The following is a 24,161-nucleotide window of genomic DNA, read 5'->3' as shown; positions in this document are numbered from 1 at the left end:
CAAGTTTTTCTTCAAGCGTACCGGTCGACTGCGAACCCGCAAGCACCCGGTGGCAAATCTCCTGCGGAGCTGATGCTGATGCTGATACATCAAAATGTTCACAAGAGTCTGGCCTACACGCCTCGTGTGTCCGAATAAATCGCAAAAATGGCTTATGTGCCTTAAAAGTGTCCTAAATGAATTTAAATAGTCATCAAAAATAAAATAAATTAAAATGCTCAGAAATCTATGACCGTAAACCTTCGGACGAATGATTCACCCTACATTTTGTAGTATGGGTTTTTGCCCAAATTTGCCCGAGGCATGCATTTTCTTTCTTTTAATGTGTTCTAACATTGACCAAAATATGAGATCGATCTGACGTCTACAGCCAGAGTTATTCTCAGGGCTGTGGAGTCGGAGTTGGAGCCGGAGTCGGTGAAGTCGGGTCTTTTTGGGAACCTGGAGTCGGGCTCGGAGTCGGAGTCGTCAAAACTCGAACAGCTGGAGTCAGAGTCAGAGCCGGAGTCGGCTAATTTTTAAGAGGTGGAGTTGAAGTCGGAGTCGGAGCCGATGATTTCTGATAACCGGAGTCGGAGTCGGAGTTATCTTAAATTCAACAAATCATATGTTTTTTTATTGTTCAGTATTTCCTATATAACAGCATAATTTACAAAACTTCTTATATTTTTAATTTTTTTTTCACGTCGCATGCACTGCGTCGCCATTTTTTTCATTTTTTTAGGGATTTATCAGATGCCATTATGTTTTTGAAGCTTTTTATTGTGATTCGAAAGCTCTAATTGTGTTATTTCACTATAATCACTAAATGATAACCTCTTACCCAAGTATGTAGTATCATAATTTAAAAAATAATAAAAAATATTGGTTATGTAGTCACACATATCTAATTGATTCTTGACTTCTTCCTTTTGCCTATATTTATATGCCCTTTCAATTCAAATTTGACCAAATTTCATCCAGTTCTTTCTGAAAAAAGTTCACATACAGTCATCTTTTACCCCAATAGCGAATGTCTTGAAGGTTTTAAGTTAAATCATTTTTTAGGAAAAAAAATACGAGGTACATAAAAAGATTAAAAATAGTAATCACTGTTTTTGTAAATCGAAAAAGAGTCACTGACAGTAACAAATAATCAACGATAATAACAATGTCTTACTTGGAACTCAGCATGCGCATTTTGTTTATAACTGAGTACAAGAAAATCAAAGTGTTGCATTTAAAATAATTGAAACTAACAAAAAATATCAAAAGAAGTTGCAACTAAGGCCGATGCAAATATTTTTTGAAGTTTATGTCCCTTGGCTCTAACCAAAGTCGAGGGGCGGGGGGGGGGGGGGCAAAATAAAAAAAATAAAATTACAAGCCTAGGTTTCAACATTTGGATGAAAAAGGTGTTTTAAAATGCATTTTACAGACGTACAGTTGCTTTCCAATCATTAGTTTTTCATTGGCGGATTTTTTTTCGCAAAAAAAAATTCGTGGGAATGTCCATTGGTATTTCATGAAATATTAAAATCTTTTCGAAGGAGTTCAAACATGCTAAATATGATTTTGAACGTGGGAAAGTGCATTTTAACTGGTTTTCAGTTGATTAGTTAATTTTCATTTAAATTTTGAAGTTTTTCGAAAAAATATTTTTTTCCCCCTGATTATTCAGGCAGGGGAAAAGGGGGGAGCGACATAAACTTTGAAAAATATTTGCAACGGTCTAATTTTGAAATAATCATTGAATGTTGATGTTGATTTTAGGTAAACTATTTTGATATCGTTGCAAATTATCGTTGAACAAATCTCAAGATTTCAGTACAAAAATCAACTAATTAAAAAATTGATAGAACAATATAAAGGATTTTAATTTATTTTTCAAATATTATAAAAAAAATAGAATTAAAATATTATCAACCGGTAAGAATTTTTTCATACTGTATGTCCCACGCCAATATGACAGAAGGTTATTATCATTGCAAATCAATGTACCTTAAAAAATGAAATACTTGTGATCTAGAAAATATTTTACTTGTGGATATTTGTTTTTTATTATATTTTAAGTTTTTTTTATTTATTTTGATGGAGACGCAAGATCATTCATACAGTTTCGTTTTAGGTGAAGATTCACAAAGTATCGTGCGCCTCCTTTTTAATGTATATTAAATTTAAAAATTAAAATAAATTAAAAATTTTCCACAAATATTTGAAAAGGACCTCTCAAGCGTCCTTTCCACGAAGAAATTGTTTGTTTGCAATAATAATCTCCTTCAGCCATGGCGTGATGTCCATTTACGTTAAAAAAAAAAAAAAAATGATTCGTTTAAAATTGTCATTTAAAAAACAAGGTGCACTGTGCTTCTTATAAATGTCAGCCTGAAAGTGAGCAAATTGAATTTTTATGTTCAATAGATTATTAAGGCCAGCCGGGACCGTGGTGTAGGGGTAAGCGTGGTTGCCTCTCATCCAGTCGGTTTGGGTTCGATCCCAGACGGTCCCGGTGGCATTTTTCGAGACGAGATTGTCTGATCACGCCTTCCGTCGGACGGGAAGTAAATGTTGGCCCCGGACTAACTTAAAAAAAGGTTAGGTCGTTAGCTCAGTCCAGGTGTAGGAGTCGTCTCCCTGGGTCCTGCCTCGGTAGAGTCGCTGGTAGGCAGTTGGACTAACAATCCAAAGGTCGTCAGTTCGAATCCCGAGGTGGATGGAAGCTAAGGTGTAAAAAGAGGTTTGCAATTGCCTCAACAATCAAGCCTTCGGACACTTAGTTTCGAGTAGGAATCTCGCAATCGAGAACGCCAAGGCAATGCTGTAGAGCGAATAATTTGATTTGATTTGAGATTATTAAGGCCAGGTTTCTTTTAATTATTCATTCAAAAATAACAATTAATTATTTAAATTTATTAGCTTTGAATAAATTATTTGCAATTTGAGGTTAAGCAAATAAATCAAAATTTACTTACAAATCTGTTATTTTCAAAATGCCTCTAAAACTGAAGATTTTTTTTGATTTCTGTTTCCATAACGTATAAAACTTGTAACCTAGAAACTTTTTTTCTGTTTTGTGATTCGAACTTATTTTTCTTGAGAAAAACATGACGCTTAGCGAGTATTTAAATAATTCTATTTATCAATGTTTTAAAAATAATTAACTAATATTAATTAACTATCTTTTGAAACATTTAAAAATATGTGGAGTCGGAGTCGGAGCCAACCATTTGTTGGAAGCTGGAGTCGGAGTCGTTTGAAATATGACCCGACTCCGCAGCCCTGAATTCTACTGTCTCATTGTAGACGCACTTGGCAGGAACAATGTGTAACCGTTCAGTTACAAGATCCCTAGTATTTTTAATATGTTAATTTATTTATGTATTATTTAATGTTCTTTTTGGTAAATGTTCAAAGGTTTGAGTTACGAGCTATAGGGAAACACCAATATTGTATAGCGTAGTCCCCCGTCAACAAACACAACAAAATATTGTCTCTTCCCGGTCGGAAATGGCGGACGCATTTCTGGCGTTCGTCTGGGGGCTTGCGCCAGCCATCTGGCAGAATTTCCCCCAGATTTGCCCCAGAATTCTGCCATGATTTCTGGCGAATATGACACAAACCGGTCGAGCACGGTTCAACCGATTGAACCGGTTGATTTTGTTGCCAGACAGCTGGTTGAAATTTTGCCCGATTTTCGCCAGATTCGTCTGGCGTTACGCAAAACATGGCTAGAATAAGTGTGCCAAGTGTGTCTGAACTGCACGACAAACGTCCGCCTGCGCCAGACACTCAAATTTACCAGATTATTTTCCGAGTGGGGTGCCAAGTGTGGTGACTATAACTTCAACCTGTAGACCACTGCGGATGAAGATGGCCAAACCCCCAGACGATTTTTCTCGACACGACCAGATACTTTCGTAACCAGGTATGTTGTAAAAGTGTGATCGGCCTTTTTTATCCAAGTTTCTCCAATTATAATCACGTCGATGGTAGTTCTTAATTCTTGCAGGAAAACGCAGAACGAATCTAGCTTTTCGAACTGATTCATGCCACGTATGTTAATTTGTAGCATCTTGAAAGTAGCAGTATCCAATGGGAAGATTTGAGCTGCAGGGTCGTCGACGAAGGTATTAGTTGCTTGATGTTCTAGGTACATAGATGGCATACTTTAGTTACTGCTTCTGTAATGTGGCTGGGCTATTGCTTTGACCCAGAAGATTGGAGTTTCAGTATATCCTGACGCGACTGGATGGGAATCGCCTTTGAGTGCTCATTTTTCATTATAGCACCGTTCCGACCAGGCCAGACAAATCGCAGTTCCAACTTGTCTTGTAAACTTCTTAGTTCAAGTAGCAGTCTCATTGAGAGCGGTGACAATTCATCCCGAATCATCACCTTCGCGGGTTTCCCTTTGGGACCACTATTTTTTGGTAATTGGTTGTGGCTTTGATATAACTGAAGCAGGCTGGACTTGCAGTTTGAGCGACGTGGTGAACGGTGGAGGCAAATTGCAGAGGAAAAGTTGATAAACGAGCGAGGAATTCAGCAGCAAACGCAACAGTTTTGATAGGCTTTTTCAGTAGTGATGTCAGAAATTCACTTGTGGTGGGTGGGCGGCCCTTTGTTTTGGCTCTATGCACTGTGCTAGCGTGAATTTTCCTAAGCTCAGTTCTCACTTTCCAACAAACAAATCCACTTAACTCCATCAACCATAGATACGGCAGCGTGTGCGTAGGCGGCGCAGGAAATATGAGGTGGCTCAGCGAATTTTTGCAGCAAAATTTCGGCAATTATTTCAGGCGGGTCGAATCACAACAGTTAACTCACAAGGCAGGCTGATTGTTTAATTTTAACATAGCTCAGCCATTTTAAATATTTTATTAGGACAATTATACATCGATGGAAAGGTAATGAGATAAGCTTTAAAACTATTAATAGATAAAATGTTGTTTCCAAACCAAAAACTGAAGTTTTCATCGAAAAACTGGAGCATTTTTTTGACAAAACATATTTTTTTGTGTCTGTTAATCGAGTACTTTTTTTGCTAACCAATGCTAAACATGAAACTAAGATCACTTGAAAGATTGGATCATAATCTAACATTGCTGAAATTTCCAGTCTGCCATTTTTTGCGTTTTCGGAGATATGCCTTTTTGAACATTTACGTTTTATCAAAATTTGCTGCAATCTACATATCGACGTCGTCGTGCTATCTTGTCGCACCCGCTTTTTTGACGTTCCGAGAAAAACGCGTTTTAATGTTTGACCTTGAATATACAAAAACGAGAGCACGCAATGTAAACAATAACAAACACGTTTTGTTTGGCTGACCATTCTGTGCATTGTCCAAAAGTTTGGTTGAAGTTGGTTGCTGGAGTCCCGAGTTAAAATTACAAATGTTTACGGTAGTCTAGCTTGTACGTGCGACAAACGCATCCTGACTTTCCTGGCCTGAAATCCCTTTGGCCTTTTGTCGCACTTACATCAATTTTCATGGAGTGACAAGATAGCACCACAAGATTGAAACTACTTGACAAAAATGCACGGAGTTTTTTCGGTTTTTGTTGAATATCTCAGGATTGAAATCGAATTTTGGGGATCTGTGAAGGTCAAAAGGTGAGGCATTGTGAGCTGCACAAAATGGCGTTCTTAACTCAATTTGGCCCAAAATGCACGTACGACAAGTTAGCACGATGGCGACGATATGCGCCCGTTTATTTCACTTGCTTTGCTACCTACTTCGTGGGCATCGTCGAAATGACTTTATTAGAATTTTCTGTTGCCTACATTTAAAATTGAGTACATTTAGTATTGAGGGTTAGTTATATGCTGCCCGGTCGGAAAAAAAATCTGGTAAATTTGAGTGTCTGGCGCAGGCGGACGTTTGTCGTGCAGTTCAGACACACTTGGCACATTTCTTTTAGCCAGGTTTTGCGTGACGCCCGACGAATCTGGCGAAAATCTGGCGGGATAACTCACAGCTGTCTGGCACAAAAACCAATCGGTTCAATCGGTTGAACCGTGCACGACCGGTTTGTTGCATATTCGCCAGAATTCTGGCAACATTCTTGGGCCAGTCGGGGGGAAAATCTGCCAGACGTCTTGCGCAGCTAAGTGCAGCGCCCAAGACAAAACGCCCGCCAGGCGCCCCCCTTTTCCGTCTGGGTGGGTGCTGAAAAGACAGAATGCGTAACGTGATTTTCGAATGCTCCCCACTACTCCCCACTAATACAGCTGCACTACAGCTGTAAACATAAACAAAGTAGAAGGCTATGTTCAAGCTCAAGCGTGACATATTTTTTGCTGCTGAAGTGAATTGATTTGAAACATTTTGGATCTGCTAATATTAAAGTTTTCGCTGAAAAATTAAGTGCTTCGCGCTTTTTTTCTTAGTAAACTAAACGATGGGAGGCAGCCATGCCAGATATACAGATAAATCTGTATTTTACAGATTTTTCGATCCCAAAAATCCCAAAAATCTTTTTTAAAACGGTTATATTTGAAAGTTTCAACAATTTAGTTATTAATTTATGCTTTAATATGATTAAAAAGCTTAAATCTGTTGTTAAAAATTTCAAAATGTCTTCTATGGCTTCGAATTCGACAAGATACAGATATAATATAGATTTATTTTTAAGAAAATACAGATTTCCCTCAAAATAATCTGGCAACGTTGATGGGAGGCCAAAAGAGGCTTTTTTTGTTTTCCATGTGATGACAAAACAAAATAAATTATAGATCGATCACAATACTTTCCACTTCTTGGTAGCATTTTGCAAACAATAAATTGGTTCCGCTTTGACAGTTCTAAATTGAGGCCGCTTTGCGAACCACTATTCAGCACCCAGGTTATATGGCATGGACTCACAAAAAGAAACACACAGCAGTAAATAATAAATATTTGACTTGAAATGAATTTATTACGCTTAACAAAATTTTGTTGGAAGAGATGAGGGGAGGGGGGGGGAGTGAAAGAAAGAGGGGTGAGGGGTTGTGTCCTTAAAGTGGGGATGTATTAGCTTATCCATAATTTAATAATATAAACTTGCAATACAACATAAACGCAATTCTGTTGTACTTGCAAATGTATGAAAAGACTATTTATTATAAACAATCAACTATTGAAAAACATGAAAAGTCATAAAAATCGACGTATACCATTTCAATACCATACAATTACCCAAATTTGTATGAAAAAACATTAAAAAAGCAAAAAAAAATAATTTGGCCGCCTGTTTGTATGGGGATGGCCCATAGTGAATCCGTCCGCCATCGCTCAAGCCAGCCTGCGGTTTTCCACGGCCGCCATTGCCACCCAAGAGCACTGGTCGATGTTCCGTGCGCGGCGCTGAAGCGAGCGTGGCCATCCGAGGGTGCTAGCCCACCAAGAACCCGAGCCAACTGAAGCCGAAGCAGAAGTAGGAGAAGAAGCAGTTCATCAACGGTACGTACCGCAGCAGTTCCAGAACCCCAGCAACCCCCCACAATAGCCCAAATTTCCCCCCACACCACACACACAGTAGTTTCCGTAGTTTTTAATAAATAGTAGTTTTTAATTTCCATAGTATCTTGATTTGTCTTTAATAAAACCCTTCCATTGATATTTCCCACAAATTTGCATTATTTTATTTTATCCGCGTTATCCTCCGTCACCTGAGGTAAGCCGACTCTGTTTTCCTATCCTAGGGGAAGAGTTAGTGCCAAGAACTTGCCGACATCCGTAGAAAATCACACCTTTTTCTTATTACTTCTTTTTAAATTAGTATCAAATGAGACAGCTGGGGAACAATGAGACACTCTACAAAAATCAATACTTCTCTAGTGAAACATAATGTTTTTATATTGTTCCATTGCAGGTGACTTACTTTGAACATTTTCAAGCAATTTTGTCAACATGAAACTTCAATTATCAAAAGTTATACTAAAAAGCATTTAAATTTCGTAAAATCCTTATATTTTACCAAATAACTTTATATTTTTGGTTAAATGAAGTTCAAAAACAATAAATATGCCAAAAATCACTACCAATTCATGCTATGAAAGATTTCCATAGATTTTGAAAAGTTTAATGAAGAAAAATCAATGTGTCTCATTGTTACCCATGGGCCGAAAAGAGTGGGGAACAATGAGACAGCCCTGGATTCTGGGTACATTCTAAATATTGGTCAAATCTAATGAAACGACATTGTAGCCCAACTCATGCCCTGTGAAATAACGAAAGAAATTTTGAGAAATATTAGTTTTTGTGGTTATGGCAGCCTATGAGCGAAAATGTAATTTTTAGTCATAATTTACTTTTACACCCCAGAATCAAACATGTATAAATAACTTTGCAAGGGAGCGTCCATAACCAGAACCACTTTTATGGCAGACGTGTATCTAGTAGACACACCTTTCCCCCAAATATGAGCCTGATTGGGTCTTGTGAGAGTCATTTTGTCATTGTTCCCCGTGTCTCATTGATGGCTACTCTACCCTACTTTTTGCTCTAATCAATTAAGTTCGTCAAAACAGCCTTTTGAACCACTGTGCCGCAGTGTCTTTACACCGTTCCGGTGTCGGAACTGCCGGTCGCGACGCCGCCATTTTGTTCAGAGGAACATCCCTGTCACGACCATAACCGCCACCGAATCTGCCAACCTTTACAACCCGTCGACGCCGGAAATCAGGCAATCCGGTGGACTTGTCCACTGAAGTCCTGGGTCCGTCAACAAACCCAGGAGCGTCGAGGCAGAAGGCGAGGAGTGGGTCCAAGTACGAGCTCAAGCAGCTGACCGTGAGTACGAAGCAGAAGAGGGAAGGCGTTCCGCTCCGGTGGAGTGTGTCCCGGATGCGAGGAGGCGACAACAACGGCGAGTAGCAGAAGCCGGCAAGAACGAAAGGGGCCCAAGGAAGAAGGAAGAAGAGGACGTGTGAGGTAAGACTAGGATAAGGAAGTGGGAAGGACAAGGAAGGGTAGCTTGAGTCTGCCAAACAAAACTGTCGGAGAGTTCCGGAGCAAAGTGGATGTTTTGTTTCAAAGGTATAAGCAGGTGTTTTCCTTTAGTGCCGAATTCGGATTAACAGGCCGACCCTGATCTAATCTAATCTAATCTAACACAAACGCAGCCAGTCCGATGAAAGCATGCTGGAAAGTCTTGTGATTAGATGACGCCCCAAGCACTTTTCTTGTCAATATTAATAATTGCAGTACATCCGAGAACACCCGAAAATGTAATACAAAAATTAAAGCGGCCAGCCCTACTGCGTTGTGTTTACCGCAGAGAGGATTCTGAGAACGGATCACATTTCACAGAATCAACAGGGGAGGAAGGATGCGTGGACATACCGTACCAAACGCTCCGGATCAGTTTCGATGTGGTGTGTTTTGAGTATGCAGTTATTGTAAGTGTCGTGAGTTTTTGCAATTTGGTCATATATGGTATGGAGGAATGGTAGGAAAAAAAGGAATAGGATAAGGAATGATACGGAAATTACAATATATTATATAGTGAATAGATTAATATACATAAGAAGTAAATTTAAAGATGATTCCATGAAGCTGTAAAATAAATAACTATTTTTTATGTTTATGTAATTTGATCATTTATGAAGGAAAAAGGAAAACAAATTGGATAAGAAATGATATAGAAAAAAAAGTAATTAAAAAAATATATATAAATAAATACATAAAACCATAAATTTCAAGATGAACCAAGAAGCTGTAAATTAAATATTAATTTTATAATAACTGTCATTAAATACCCAAAAATAATATGCAATAATCGCATAATAAAATGGACGAAGAAATGGAAATATTCGCAGCAGCTTTCGGTGCAAACAAACAAACAAAAACTTAAGATTAAAATCACGCAATACGAAATTGCGATAATTCCAGGAAGCTGTAATTTAAATGTCAAAATACAAATGCTCTAGCCGGATCCATTGTTTTTTATGTTTCGTTAGTTGATGCAATTTGATCGTATATGGTATGGGGGATGGTAGGATAAAGGAAAAATAATTGAAAAGGAACCAAAGAAAATGAAAATAAATCTATAACCTAAATTCATATAAGCAGTTCATTTAACAACGATTCCAAAAAGTGGCAGCAAATCAGAAAGAGCGAACAAAAAAAAAATGAATAAATAATATAGGATTTTATATTGCGCTATTCCTGTACCCGCCGCACTGTCAGATGTGAGTGCCGTGAGTACCGTTCAGTATTCTGTGAATGGTAGAATGAGTGACTCGATGGGTTTTTTCGATCTGGTCAAACTCACACTGCTGGAGCGCCTCTCTTCGGAGCATAAAGAGAGGCAAACATATTTCTAATCGGAAAACATTAGGCTGTGACGGGTCACAGACCTAAACATTAAAACACTGCTCAACCTGGAGCAAACTCACCGCATTTTTGGGCACAACATGACACTGGCTAGTCACGTCGTCAATGATGAAAGATACCTGCTTCACCGTCATCGTCGTACCAAAAACACACTCACAACAACATTGTAACTCTTTCTCTCTCAACCCTCACCCCTTCACTCCGGTAGAGAGAAAAATTCTGACGAGCAATTTTTCGCACAGATCAGCAAAATAAATCGCTCGAAAACACACCAAAAATAGATTATTGGACAAAAACTTCACTATCCTCCTATAGCTTCCGTCACTATCTCCCAGATTATCGATTTATCTGCCATAATAACACCATAAAACAACACAAAATTTTCGAAATTATTTCTGGCGAAACAAAACGCGACCGATGCCAACATGGCTGCCGAACTCTCCCCGCGTGTTATCACTTCCAGATAATAAGCTTGAAATCACATTAATGTGTGCGAAGAAAGTTTGCATTAAAAGGCAAGATAAGAAAAAAGCCAAAATTTATTTTCGTCGCTTTACATAACACATTAATTTAAAAAAAATTCAAGTATTTACAATTTCAGCTAATTTGTGTCACCGGAAAGTTTTCACCACCTATTACCACTAATAATCAGTTTTGTCACATCACAAGCCAAAAAACGCAAGTCATTTTCCACCGAACCCTGGTCCACGATCTATAATTACGCGGAATCGAACTGCTTCTCTCGGATTAACAGGCCGACCCTGAGGTATTTTAATAAGGGAGGTCTCAGCATTGCTGGGGTTAACCAGCCATTTGTTATAATTTTTAATGCAATTTCATTTTAATAACACTTATTTTTCAATCTGTTATTTTTCAGAAGCTTCAAGAACTTCAAGCACAAGCTGTTCATCAATGACAATTGTATTCGATGTGGTGAAGAATATCACTAAAAACAACATGGAATTATCAGGTGAGTAGATTCGGCTGTTGCATATGGATCATCTCCGTTTTTCACTAACTGCAACTGCTGCACTATACCAAATCAAATGATGAATATACCAAATTTTGGCATTACTTGTGCAAATACCAGCGACCAAAATGTGCCCAAAATCATGGATGTGGAAGACCACAGGAATACCAAAATATGATTTTCCAAGGGCACGGGAATACTTAAAAAATAAAACCATGGCAATACCAAGTTTTGGTATTCAAGTAATGTTCACAAATCCAGAAGACCTCAACTTGGTATTGAAATGGGTTTTATTTTGTGGTATTATTTTACCCTTGGAATAACATGGTTTTGTATTGTTGTGCCCTTTCACAAACAAGACTTTGGTATGATTTCATGGTATTTTACCATCTATTACTGGGCAACCAAGGGCACATTTTGGTCCCTGTTATTTGCCCAAGTAATATCAAATTTTAGTATTCCCGTGTTATTTACTGCTGCTCGGGTTGTGCAAAACAAGAAAAAACACTATTTATTTTTTAAGATACAAGGTATAGAATATTTTTGTTTTCGACAAAGTTGCTACCAAAAATGAACAACTCTCTCCCCGAGCAGGGGTAAAAACACGGGAATCAAATTTTGGTATTACTTGGGCAAATAACAGGGACCAAAATGTGCCCTTGGTTGCCCAGTAATAGATGATAAAATACCAAGTTGAGGTCTTTTGGATTTTTGAACATTGCTTGAATACAAAAACTTGGTATTGCCATAGTTTTATTTTTAGGTATTCCCACTCCCTTGGAAAATCAGATTTTGGTATTCCTGTGGTCTTCCACATACATGATTTGGGTATGATTTCAGGGTATTTTACCATCTATTACTGGGCAACCAAGAGCACATTTTGGACGCTGGTATTTGCACAAGAAATACCAAAATTTGGTATTTTCATACAAATTTTAGTGCAACAGTTGCAGTTAGTGAAAAAACGGAAATGATCCATATGCAACAGCCAAATCTACTCACCAGATGATTCCATGTTGTTTTTAGTGATATTCTTCACCACATCGAATGCATTTGTCATTGATGAACGGCCTGTGCTTGAAGTTCTTAAAACTTCTGAAAAACAAGATTGAAAAATAAGTGTCATTAAAATGAAACTGGATTGAAATTCACCAAAATTCAATAATCTGTCGATTAACTCGTTTTTCAAAGTATTTGGTTATCCCGACTTAGAGAATTTTCAACGTTAAAAAAAATCTTAGTGGGTACATAAAATAAAATTGAAAATCAGCTTCAACATTTTTGGGTTTCAAGTCATTTTAGCGCAAAGCATAGTTTCAGAGGAATTTGATGAAACACTGACTGAGAAAATTTTCTACAATTTCAAGTCATTTCTTTAGGGGGTATATCAAAAATGTTTAAAATCAAGTTTGAAATTTCCGGTTTTCAATGAAAGCATTCACTTTGAGACATCATTTTATTTTGTCAAAAATTGTCAAAATTTTCCCATAGTTTCAGAGGAATTTGATAAAATATTGTAATACCAAAAGAATACCAAAATGTGGTGTTCGACCATTGACAAACTCTGAAGTTTTGCAATATCAAAGAATACCTTAAATTGGTATGATACCACATTTTGCTCTTGCATAATCCTTAAGACAAATTTGAAAGGGTCCAGGAATACCAAAATTTGGTATTGACACCAGAGAAAGGTATTATTACGCATTTCCCTTGTCATTTACCCATGTTCGGGTCGAAGAAACCAAAGCTCTATCTTCAATAGATACCGAAATAAAAAATAAAAACGATTTTTATAATAAATACCTACTGCTTGCGACAAACACAACGCGACCGCGTTGTAGGCACAGGTAATATGAAGCATGTTTGGTAGAGATCGTCTGAAGTGAAAACTAGTATAGCAGAGTGTTCATAGTGAGTTTTTTTAATGTTAAATGCTTTCGTCTGGATAGTTGAAAGAAATTTCAGATAAAATTATACAAATTTATATAATTATATACTGTTCATTGTACTGGTAAGTAGTCAGTATTATAAACAATAAAATTATTTTACAGCTATTTTTATGTTTGTCTTGACAAAACAAATGTTCAACAAAATTACAAGTTTCGTGCAACAAATTAAGATAATAGCAATTTCAAATATGCAAGTTAAAAAAACTAAAGCTTCTAACAATTATTTTAATTTTATTAAAAGAAAATCAGTTAACATCTTTTCAACCTTATAAAGATATTCTTCAGGAATTTCTGACATTTTATTTAATTCAACAGAAAAAAAACTATATTTTCCTTATTTTTCAAGCAAGATAACCATTGGAAAGTTTAAAGTTCTAAATGCTCTCTATGATTTTTGTTTACATTTTGTTAACTTTTTTTAAAATGAAATACGAAATTGAAATTGAAATTAAATAGCAAACCCATTTTTCTTTATTTCTCAAGCAAGGAAAATAGTTAAATTTTTTTTTATCTCTAAATGTTCTCTATGAAAATTTGCCATTTTATTACCTGTATTCTATTTTTTTTATTTTTCAAACAAAGGAAATCAGCGAAGAGTTTGAAAATTGGACCATTAGTTGCTGAGATATCGATATTAGAAAATGGTGGGTTGTTTGCGTGAGACTTAGAAAACTTCAATTTTCCTGTTTCTGTTTCTTTAAGCCGCTGTATCTCAGCAACCAGAGGTCCAATCTTCAATGTCTTTTAGACAATTTTATAGCAAATTTTCTGAACCTTTAAATTTTTCATGTCACTCATGATTTTTAAAAATCGAAAAATGCAAATATTTCGCTAAATTCAAACTTTCGGTGGCTATATCTTGAAAACGAAGCCCTTTGACAAAAAAATTGTAAAGTAGTTTTTGATTGCAAATTCAATTCTGCATACAAAAATAGAAATTTGTTTTTGTATAAAATTTCGATTTTTTTTCCAAAAATCACTATTTTTTACAAAAATATTAACTCGGCGGCAGATTTTTTGACCATACTTCTCTATGGCTCAAAAGTTGCGGGTTTTGGTCCCCTTAAACATATAAAAAAATCTCGAAAATAAAAATAATCGTATTTTGGAAATTGAGTTTTTTGTGAAAAAAAGGTTAAACTTACTTTTTTTCTCAATAGTCCTCAATAATACCTACAACTTTGCTGAAGACACCAAATTGAACGGAAAATTCACTCAAAAGTTACAGCTGTTTGAATATTTACGTTTCATTTTTGTATGGACAGCTGCCAAAATTGTATGGAGACTTGTATGGGTGAACCAATGACACAAAATAGCTTCTTTGGTCATAGGGTCAAAGTTTGAGCCAAATAAAAAATACAAACAATAAAAATGGTCGAAATCGGCCGATTTCGTAGAGAATTGCTCAGTTTTGAGTATTTGAGATTACCTACATCAGCTTCATTCGACGCATTTGCTGGAAGCACACAGGCGCGCTGTTCAATAATTGCTACAGTCATCCCACATATTCGGAACACCCACAAATTCGTAACACTTTTGCGATAATTTGTCAATAGCATGCCAAATGCATCTTTTCTGTCGACCCTACTATTTTTAGGACCTTTATTTTAACATTCCCTTACTATTTCACTACACTGAAAAAAATGAGTTCGCGTAAACGTGAACAGAGTTCATGCCAACGGGAACCAGGAAGAAAACTGTTCACTTTCATGGTGCAATGCACTTTAAAAGTTGAATAGTTTTCTTCCGTTGGCATGAACCCTGTTCACGTTTACGCGAACTCATTTTTTTGAGTGTAAAACAAAAAACTGCATCTCAAGACTATTTCATTCAGAGCAGCAAAACACTGCCTGCAAATTGCATGTTTCATAATTGTGGGATGTTATTGTGCCTTCCACAAATGTGGAACACCTGAATTTAACAGATATTTTCACAAGAAAAAGTTATCATACCATTGGTAAAACAAAACTAAGCTTGAATTTAGTTGGTTTCAGTGCGTGAAGTCATTATTTTGTAATGTACTCATGGAGAGAACCAAAGATTGTTTACATCCGTAAGAAAAAAGTGTTCAGAATTTGTGGATTTCAAGGGTTCAAAAACTTGATATAAAAATTAAAATTTGCACTTGTTCGATACGGCATTCGAAAGATCGCAAGAAAAGCTTTCAAATGAATGTAAAAACGAATCTATAAGTTTAATTATCGATTTGCTGTGATTTTTTGAAGTTTGGCCGATCTGTAAACTGTTCCGAATATGAGGGATGACTGTACCGTCAGTGGGGGTGACATTGGGTCTGGGGGGTGAGATTGGGTCAAAGTGATTTTTTACGGATTTTACCATTTCTCAAGTTATTCTCAATGAAACTGAATTCTGTTAAAAGGGTTGTGTAGGGGACATCTTAAGATGACTTCGCTGAAAAAATCTCGTTCCTAGAACAAATCCTGTTATTTTAGCAGATGTCTAAAGTTGGGGTACGTTTTTGGCCAAAAATTACCTCTCGAAAAATCATTTTTCTAATATTTTTGTTAGAATTGTTCGAAAACTACCCAAATTTTTGAAAATCTCCACTTCAAACATTGTAGCGTGTGAATACGATTCCCTCGAACAAGAAACGTTGTTGGATGACTTGTTTTTACCATATCGTTGTATTTGAGCATCATTTTAGTTTCATTTGACCCAATGTCACCCCCTCTAAGGGGTGAGATTGGGTCAATTTTCAAACTATTGGTATTTAAGGTAGTGTTCATCAAAATCCACCATATTTTGGAAAAATGTTAGTAAACTATCTAAGAACAAATCTACGTTCGTCGCCATCGTGCTAACTTGTCCTACGTGCATTTTGGGCCAAATTGAGTTAAGAACGCAATTTTGTGCAGCTCACAATGCCTCACCTTTTTATCTTCACAGATCCCCAAAATTCGATTTCAATCCTGAGATATTCACCAAAAACCGAAAAAACTCCGTGCATTTTTGTCACTTTACATATGCAAGTAGTTTCAATCTTGTCGTGCTATCTTGTCACTCCCTGAAAATTGATGTAAGTGTGACAATTGGCCAAAGGGATTTCAGGTCAGGATGCGTTTGACTCACGTACGAGTTAGACTACTGTAAACATTTGTAATTATAACTCGGGACTCCAGCAACCAAATACAACCAAACTTCGGGACAATGCACAGAATGGTCAGCCAAACAAAACGTGTTTGTTATTGTTTACATTGCGTGCTCTACATTTCGTTTATTCAATGTTTATTTGCAAAAAAGGGTTGAATTTATATGCTAACCCACATGATAGGGTAATCATGACACACAGTACAGGGTAGAATTATATTCCGACGAAGCGAGCAGGAAAATTCAGTTGATCTTGTAAGTAACACTGAACAAAAAGTGCTCGATACATTATTGAGTAATAAATATGAATTAAAATGAATAAAGCTTGTTGATACGTTGTATTAGAGTGTAACAAAAATGACTTTTTGGCGGGCATTCAGGGTTTTTTTCCGGTGGGCATACTAAGCCCAAATCCCAAATATGAGCTTGATTGGCCGTAACAGGAGCTGGCGCTCCGCCCTTCAATTCTAAATGGGATTTAACCAGTAAAAAAACTTTTTTTTCAGAAATGTAAATTTTTGAGGCATTTTGGCCAATTAATCAAACGCGTTTACCAAAAACATCACTGGCGTGTAGGTCAGATCCTTGCGTATCTTTTGGTATCTATAACATTGAAGTTTTGAGCACCCTGGAGGCCAAAATGCCTCAAAAATTGTCATGTTTGAAAAAAATGTTTTTTCACTTGTTAAATCCCATTTAAAATTGAATGGCGGAGCGCCAGCTCCTGTTACGTCCAATCAAGCTCATATTTGGGATTTGGGCTTAGTATGCCCACCGGAAAAAAAAACCCTGTATGTCCGCCAAAAAGTCATTTTTGTTACACTCTAATACAACGTATCAACAAGCTTTATTTATTTTAATTCATATTTATTACTCAATAATGTATCGAGCATTTTTTGTTCAGTGTTACTTACAAGATCAATTGCATTTTCCTGCTCGCTTCGTCGGAATTTAATTCTGCCCTGTAATAAATTTTGGGATTTGGGCTCATTATGCCCACCGGAACAAACGCCTGAATGCCCGCCAAAAAGTAATTTTTGTTACATCCTAACGTTGTATTCTCGTGAAGGAGAAGGATTTCTAGAAAGTATAAAACTAAAGAATGTAAGAAAATCACAAAGTTTGATCTGCTGCAAAGCAGCTAATTTTTTTGTCCGAACAATAATGTTTTTTTCTATCATTTCGGATTCTTGGAACACACTACGGAAGCTGTCTCCAAGTATCAGGAATATTTTTTTTGTTTTTGAAATTAAATGTACTTTGAACAAAATCATCAATTAATCAAATGGACTGACTCACAATATGAAAATCTGTTTAATATGATCAATCTTTTTAAACATAAAGCAGCTTTTGGAGTTTTTTGCTGAATGGTACTATTTTGCTACCGCCCATGACACATGCTCTAGTCTAAAACGGTTAGAAACACAAGTAAAAAACGGTGCATTCAAAATAACCCAATAAATGTTCCTTGAACAAAAAATAGATTAATCAAGGTACCGTCAACTGGGGTGAATTGGGACACATGGGGCGAATTGGGACAGCAGTTTCAACCATGTTAGAGCACAATATTTTGATTTTTCTGGTTGGTTTCGGATAGAACAGACTCAGACCAACAAAATGTGTACATCCATTTCCAAATTTAAAACCTTTAAGTACTCTAAACACTGCTGTCCCTATTCAGACTGTAGTCCCGATTCACCCCAGATGACGGTATTAGCTATTTGAAAATTGCGTAAAATTATTTTTAAAAAAATCTCCCAGAACACCAGGTAGTATTTATTGAACAGCGCGCCTGTGTGTTTCTAGCCGATGCGGCGAATAAAGCTGATTTAGGTAATCTCAAATATCCAAAACTTTAAAATACGATATCTCTGGAACGAAACATATTCATTTCTGCCAATAAGTGATTCTTATGTAAAATTGGCCGGAGAATACGATGGTGAGATCAAAGCAAAAAAAATAAGTTGGGGTGTTTTGAGATAAGGCCATTTCAATTTTTCAATTGCGCAATACAGAGAGATTCTACGTCCAATTTCCTTCAAAATTGACTCTAAGACCGATTTTCTAAGATTTGTGGTTCCTGAGCTATCGCCGTGTAAAACTAGGAGGATCGCTCAAAAATCGCCGTGATCTGATTTCGATGAAATTCGGGATTCTTGCATGTTTTGATAGTATCAACAGCCCTGCCAAATTTGGGCAGGATCGGAGAAGGTTATTTTCAAATTTGCATATTTTCGTGCACAGTTGAACCCATATTTAAAAATAATTTACATTCAAAAATGTAAATATTTATTGCACTTTTTTTCTGTGCTGTACATCGAAAAAAACGACCTGAAACATTTTAAACATGTTTTTAAATGGAGGGGAATGCATTTTAAATCGTATTCAGCCGGTTGCATTCACAATTTCGTTAAAATTGTGAAGTGTTTTCAAAAGTATTTTGATTATTTCCCCCTGATTTTGCAGGACGATTTGAAGGGAAGGGAATGACAAAAACTTTGAAAAATATTTGCAACAGTCTTTATGAACTTGTCCCATTTTGAATATGTTTTTCTTGAAAGCCATGAAAGATTTTTTTTTGAAACCACATGTTTTGGCGAAAATCGACTGAAATTTTAGGACTACCCTTACCCGACGTATGTTACCTTAATGGGCAAACAAAAACAAATACGTGGGGAATTGCTGCAAACCTATTCGCTGCACTGCTCTACCGTACAGAGCAGGTAATGATTTTATGAAAGAGCTCAATGCGTCTAACGTCATGCTTCGAATTTCCAGACGCTTTGAAACCCGGGCACTTCATCTTGTTTTATCAATTATTTGGATAGAAGTTCGCATAATTAATAAGCAATTCTATGAGATTTCGGTCATTCGATTTTTTTTGTATTTTTTTATCCGGCTGGTACATTTTTGGTGCCTTCGGTATGCCCAAAGAAGCCATTTTGCATCATTAGTTTCATACAAATTTGGCAGTTGAAAATTTTGGAAAATCTTAAGAGATTCCCCCTGGCTCGATTCTTAGATTTCATACACCTTTGTCGGAGGGTGCAAGAAAATCCGAGTTTATCCTGATGAGTTATTAGCACTGCGATGAAAAGAAATCGGCTTACATATTTGAATGTTTATAAGGGGTATGTACTGCCGTTCTACGCAAAATTGTCCCATGTTCAAAAAAGTGCAACTGAGAAAAACGCGATTGAAATTTTTCGATCGTTTTTTGTATTTCTACGCATAATTGTCCCGTGGGTTCCTATTCACATTATAAGTCCCTTATCATCCCAGTTAGCAGTTTATCACTCTTATTAGTAATCCTCTTGCTATACAACAAGTGAATAAGACAGAATACTTCGTGAAACTAATGATTTCGTGAAAGAAAATACTTGGTGGGACAATTATGCGTAGAAGTGTCACGATAGGACAGACAGACTTGGTGTTATTTTCAATGAGTTTCCGAACAAAGTAGTACATTATATGTGGTTTTCTAATAGTATATGAGCAATTCCAGCCTAAAACAGGATTTTTTTCGGTACTTTTTTCTCGACCCTCTCCGATTTCAATGAAACTTTGTGACATGTTATCCTAGGCTTATTTAAGCCATTTTTGTGTATATGGAGCCAGTTTCACTCGATAATGCCATTTGAGAAGGGCGTAAGTGTTTTAAATATGTTTGTATTTCGTAATATAAATATTGCTGTATCTCGAAGCCTATGCATCGTATCAAAAAGTGGTCAAAGACAAACTTGTAGGAAATTTGACGGGCTGAAAGAAAAAATGAGATTTATAGAAAGAATTGTATTAGAATATTTATTAGAAAGAATTTTATGAGATTTTTTGATTTTAAAGTTTAAAAGTTAAATTTGAAAGTGAGCCCACAATTTTTTTTTCGTTCAAAATTTTTGTGAAAATAGCCTAAGATGTTACAAATAAACTCACGAAAAATGCAGGATGGAGCAACTCACCAACAAAAATTCAAAAATCATTTACTGAAACTGTTTTTTTTCAAAAGTGCTCCAAACATCAAAATTTTCAAAAACCGAATAGGGGAATCGATTTTCCAGACAACTTTACATAAAAGTCTCCATATTGTCCAATGTCCTAAGTCCAATCCTTGTGAAGTTACAGCGGTTTTAAAAATAAAAATGTTAAAAAACAGGTTTTTTGATGGTTTTTAGCTATTTCTATATGACAGACTTGATTTTTCAGTCTCGAAAATATTGTTACCGGAAAGCTCGTCTAATTTCCCATAAGTTTGTCTTTGACCACATGGTTCAAGCTGAACCGTATATGCAGTAAATACAGTATACAATGTACGGAACACATAGAGGTACATTGGCTTTGATCGTCTAGTTTTCACAGCGGCGAGTTGGCTGTGCGGGTTGGGGCGCGGACTTAGTAAGCTAGATATAACTATCGCCGGTTTGATATTTTTTTAGGATTACAGATATTTTTTCCTAGCGTCTGCCAGATGTAAATTGAAACATTATTAGAGGTAAAATTAAAGCTTTTTTCTAATGTAATTTTACCATTTTTTTTTACTGTGTGCTCTCGCTTAATTGACTGAAATTTTTGGAATTTATTTCACCCATTTGATTGTATTTGAATTTATTTGTAGTTATAAGGATCTTCAAAACTCTGCATTAGTTAAGCACATTTTATTCTGATTAGTACAACAAATAAACATGAATTGAATTGAATTGAATTGAATGAGCGACGATTTGTATCGGCACTTGTCTTCGACCGAGGAAACGAGGAAATATGTCTGGCCCCTTACAATCCCCCACAGAAATTGCTCAGGCAGCAATGAAGAGTCGATATGTATCCGAGGATGTATGTATGTATGTATGATCTCTGTTCGGGGCTGGCCGACATGTTTCAGTGGACTGTATTTTGGGTTGTATTTTGGCAGCGGGACCGCAGGAAGAGGAAAACACCGGGAATTGTGATTTTCTTGGTTTATTTCTCTTTGACGATCTTGTCCAGCGGAACGGACGGATGCCCGCCTTTGCGTCGGCTATCGAGGGACGGTTGTGAGCGACCAGCTTGGTCACTCGGAACGGTTTGCTTGGCTCTTGAGGTCTTGTCCGGCGGAACGGTCAGCTTCCATGCTTCGCGCCGGCTCTCGATGAACGGTTCACCTTGCTGGGATCTGCGAACGACGCAGTGTTTGTCAGGAGCGAGGGTTCGCTTCGCACTTACTTCAGGAATGGCATCGATGTCGCGTGCGTTCTGGGAGGTCACTTGGATTGCCTTTATCTTGGACTGGATCTGGAAGGTGCCGACATCCGGGTGGAAACGACAAGAACGAGGTTGGCCACGCTTGTCTGGGGCCTTCGTCACAGATGGCAGCAGCGGTTCATTATCCGTGGTGGTCATCACTTGAGGGAGGCTGTCCGGTTGGACATACCTGGTCTGGTTGCAGTCTCGGGTTCGGGTTCATGTGCTGGATTTGGATCGGATTCGGGTGAAAAAGGCACGGGACTTGGCACGAGACCACTACTGACAGCAGCTCGTTATGCTTCACGCTGGCGGTGACATCTTTCGGGCTTCCGGTAGACGCTGGATGGTCCTCCGGAGCAACCGCCTCGGCTGGTTCTTGTGGCCCGTGGTTGGCCACGATGAGAGCGTCGGACGTGGAGTCCACACGCGCGTTCTTGGCGGGTATCTCTCTTGGCTGGGAGTTGCACGAGCTCGGTTGGTTCGAGTCGGTCGGTAGAGGGCAGTCTTGGGCGGCTACCTCTTGGGATTCCAGGGTTTGCGACCTGGCCTGCTGGGACTCGATGGTATGCTCCGGGATGTCCGCTTGGAGGGACTCCCAAGCCTTAAACTGCTGCGTCAGCCAAGCTTCGGCGGCAATCTGGTCTGCCTCGCCGGGTGGTGAAACTGAAGATTGCTTTGCAGCAGCTAACTTCATTGCCAGGGTGTAGTTTACTTCCTTGTAGCCTATCCAAAACTTGCCCATTTCCTCCTCCACTTGCTCGATGGCTTCCGGAACAAGTGATACGAACTGTAGTCTTCGCTTGTTATGTTCCCTTTTTGCTGCCCTTAGGAAGCCCTCAAGCACTGTAAGATGCGCCAACACCGGCTCCGGTAGACACAGAAACGTATTTTCTACGAAATCGACCTTCTGTTCTACCTCCTGGAGCTGCCGGATCGCATCCTCAGGATTCTCGGTTGTGGATAGATCCATGACCACTTTCCGCTGGTTCGGGAAAGCCCACGATGCAACCTGTTCTCGGTTGGGAAGGTTCTGCTGCTTGTTCGTCTTCCGGTTGGACGACGACGCACTGTTGTTGTCACTTTGACGTGTGACAACCCTCACAAACACACACGCATACGCACACATATTCGTACGTGGTGCTTCTCAAGAAAACTCGACCGCACACGCAAATGGTGGGGAAGAGGAGAACACTTGCTAGGGCATCCACTCACCTGCATTCAACAGCCATAAAAGCAGTTCGGTTGAACCACTTGGTGGAAGCTCCTGGGGCGGATACTTCCGGAATCCGGATTCCGACGACGCAAGTGCGCGGACTAACGTTCAGATCCGGTTGGCTGCAGAGGTAGCGTGAGGGAACGTTGATCAGGAGTGCTTGGACTGGAATGTTCCGGAGGTTTCCGGGGACTTGAACGGGAACGGCTCACAAATCCGGTTCGGTACGGACCATGTTCGGGGCTGGCCGATATGTTTCAGTGGACTGTATTTTGGGTTGTGGCAGCGGGATCGCAGGAAGAGGAAAACACCGGGAATTGTGATTTTCTTGGTTTATTTTTCCTTCTTACTCTTCCTCCTGCATCTCACTACACTACTTGATCACTTCACTTCTGTTGCTGATGTTGCGTCTGCACTCTTCGACGACTGGACGTGTTCTGACGAGCGCGCTGCTCGCGCGCGCTGATCGCGCGCGCTTTTGCTGGTGACGTTTGACGTTTCTGTTCTGCTGTCAACTGTCAGTTGACACGGTGGGCGCACGGGTGTGCGCACGGTGGGGTTTCTTCGGTGAACACCGAACAATCTCCATACCCGCAGGCAACTTGGTCCTGGAATCGAAGATGAGCGCTAGGTGAACAATTCGATCATCTTTTACTCCGTAATCTGTACACCCACGTGCATAAGTTTTTTTTTGCACGAATATTAGTGCAACAAATACTGGCGCCAAGAAAAAAAAATAATTCCCTTTCCCCTCCCCAAGCACCGGGAATTTGTAGCGAGTGTAGGGACACTTCGTATAGACGCCTTTGCTCTCATCACGTCACTAAAGGTATGGAGCGAAGAGAAATTAATGAGCATGCCCCCTCAGCCGAACCATCAGAAGAGAAGCAGACAATCCACAACTCACAGCGAACGACTAAGGGAACACCCCACCACGTAGATAATTAGGCGTGGTTTGTCTTTAGTGAAATGTTTGGATGTTAGAGTGGACGAAAGGGTAATTTGAAAAAAAAAAAAAATGGAAAGCTCTCACCAAATACGAAAAATCTATGAAATCGACAAATTTCCGATCTTCTCGCCACATGTCGCTTGAATCTTCACTATTCTTGAAATCCTGCCTTGATCAGCAGAACTTCCGGCAGCAGTCCTGGTAGCGCACGAATGACTGCAAGTGACCCACAACTTTAAAGTGGCTGGATGATGATCGCCACCCACATCTGCTTCGACAACTCTTGAAACTATGAATACAAAGAGACGAGTTGTTCCTTTTAATTCCGCTATATATTTTTAATATCTTGACAGATACGTATTTCGTCTACTACTTGCAGACTTCATCAGTGTTCTGTTCTCGACTGAAGGTTCATCGCTGGGGTATCCGTATTTGTAGTTACTGTAGGTACTACC

General features: G+C 38.3%; 1 protein-coding gene across 1 annotated transcript in view; it reads right to left on the bottom strand.

Annotated features, from left to right (window-relative positions):
* Positions 1 to 23,989, bottom strand: part of LOC128093819 (uncharacterized) — a 34,680-nt gene extending 10,691 nt beyond the window's left edge. The window contains exon 1 of the mRNA XM_052711630.1: positions 15,615 to 23,989. Within this exon, the coding sequence (XP_052567590.1) occupies positions 21,684 to 22,670 (987 nt within the window). The 5' untranslated portion in view covers positions 22,671 to 23,989 and the 3' untranslated portion in view covers positions 15,615 to 21,683. The remainder of the gene's footprint in view (positions 1 to 15,614) is intronic.
* Positions 23,990 to 24,161: the final 172 nt, after the last annotated feature.

Source organism: Culex pipiens, chromosome 1, assembly GCF_016801865.2.
Source record: "Culex pipiens pallens isolate TS chromosome 1, TS_CPP_V2, whole genome shotgun sequence".
NCBI lineage: Eukaryota > Metazoa > Arthropoda > Insecta > Diptera > Culicidae > Culex > Culex pipiens.
Note: the sequence above shows the minus strand (reverse complement) of the source record. Positions and strands in the feature narration are given on the sequence as shown.